The sequence below is a fragment of the Vombatus ursinus genome, unplaced genomic scaffold (assembly GCF_900497805.2).
Source record: "Vombatus ursinus unplaced genomic scaffold, bare-nosed wombat genome assembly UNPS02001287.1, whole genome shotgun sequence".
In the NCBI taxonomy this organism is placed as follows: domain Eukaryota; kingdom Metazoa; phylum Chordata; class Mammalia; order Diprotodontia; family Vombatidae; genus Vombatus; species Vombatus ursinus.
In genome coordinates, this window is record NW_020941065.1 from 11,337,544 (window position 1) to 11,338,435 (window position 892).

The 892-nt window shown below is 52.6% G+C and overlaps 1 protein-coding gene across 2 annotated transcripts in view; it reads left to right on the top strand.

The window, feature by feature from the left end:
- The window catches only part of ACACB (acetyl-CoA carboxylase beta), a 118,243-nt gene that overhangs the window by 114,216 nt on the left and 3,135 nt on the right, over positions 1–892 (top strand). For both annotated transcript variants that reach the window (XM_027864127.1, XM_027864135.1), the window contains one exon: positions 326–480. In XM_027864127.1, coding sequence (XP_027719928.1) covers positions 326–480 — 155 coding nt within the window. The remainder of the gene's footprint in view (positions 1–325; positions 481–892) is intronic.

The following is an 892-nucleotide window of genomic DNA, read 5'->3' on the forward strand; positions in this document are numbered from 1 at the left end:
TCTTTCCTTCCTTCTCTTCCTCACCTTTTCTTTCATTTCTTCCCTCTCTCCCTCCCTCCTTCCCTCTTTCTCCCCTTCCCTCCCTCCTTTATTCCATCTTTTCCTTTTTCGTCTTTCCTCCTTCCTTCTCTCCCTCTCTCTTTTTTCTTCCTTCTCTCTTTTCTTCCTTCTTTCTCTTTCTCCCCTTTTCTTTCATTTCTTCCCTCCTTCCCTCCCTCTCTCCCTCCCTCCCTCCTTCCTTCCCTCCCTCTTTGTCCTCTTTCCTCTCTCCCTTCACGGGCTGCAGAGCTGGACTTAATGCCTGGCTGTCTTCTTGGGACCACAGGGGTGGAGGACCTGTCAGAAAAGGACCGGAAGGAACTGGAGAGCAAACTGAGAGCCCGGGAAGAGCAGCTGTTCCCTGTCTACCACCAGGTGGCAGTGCAGTTTGCGGACCTCCACGACACACCAGGGAGGATGCAGGAGAAGGGCGTCATTACAGTTAAGGGAGTTTCCCAGAGTCCCCTGCTCCCCGGGAGGAAGGGATGTGGTGGCTCATCTGGTCCATCCCCTGGCTGCAGGCATGGCCATCCGTGCCTGATGGGAATGGTCTCTCCCTCCAAAGGTCCGCAGAGAAGGGAGGGGCGATGGAACCAGTCCATCGGCCTCCCCTGTGGGGAAAGTCTGCCTGCCTCCTGGGCCGAACGTCCCACCTGCCTGCAGCGCCAAAGTGGCTCCTTCGCCCCTTTGGCCCAGCTTTTTTCCTAGAGATCTTGCTTGGGTTGTTTAATTACATTTTAAATATGAAAACTGCATTAACAGCAGCCATTTTTCATTGGGTATAAAACTGGTTTTTTTATAGTTATCTAATGTCAGAGCTGGGAGGTGCTTTAGAACCTAGAATGTCAGAGCT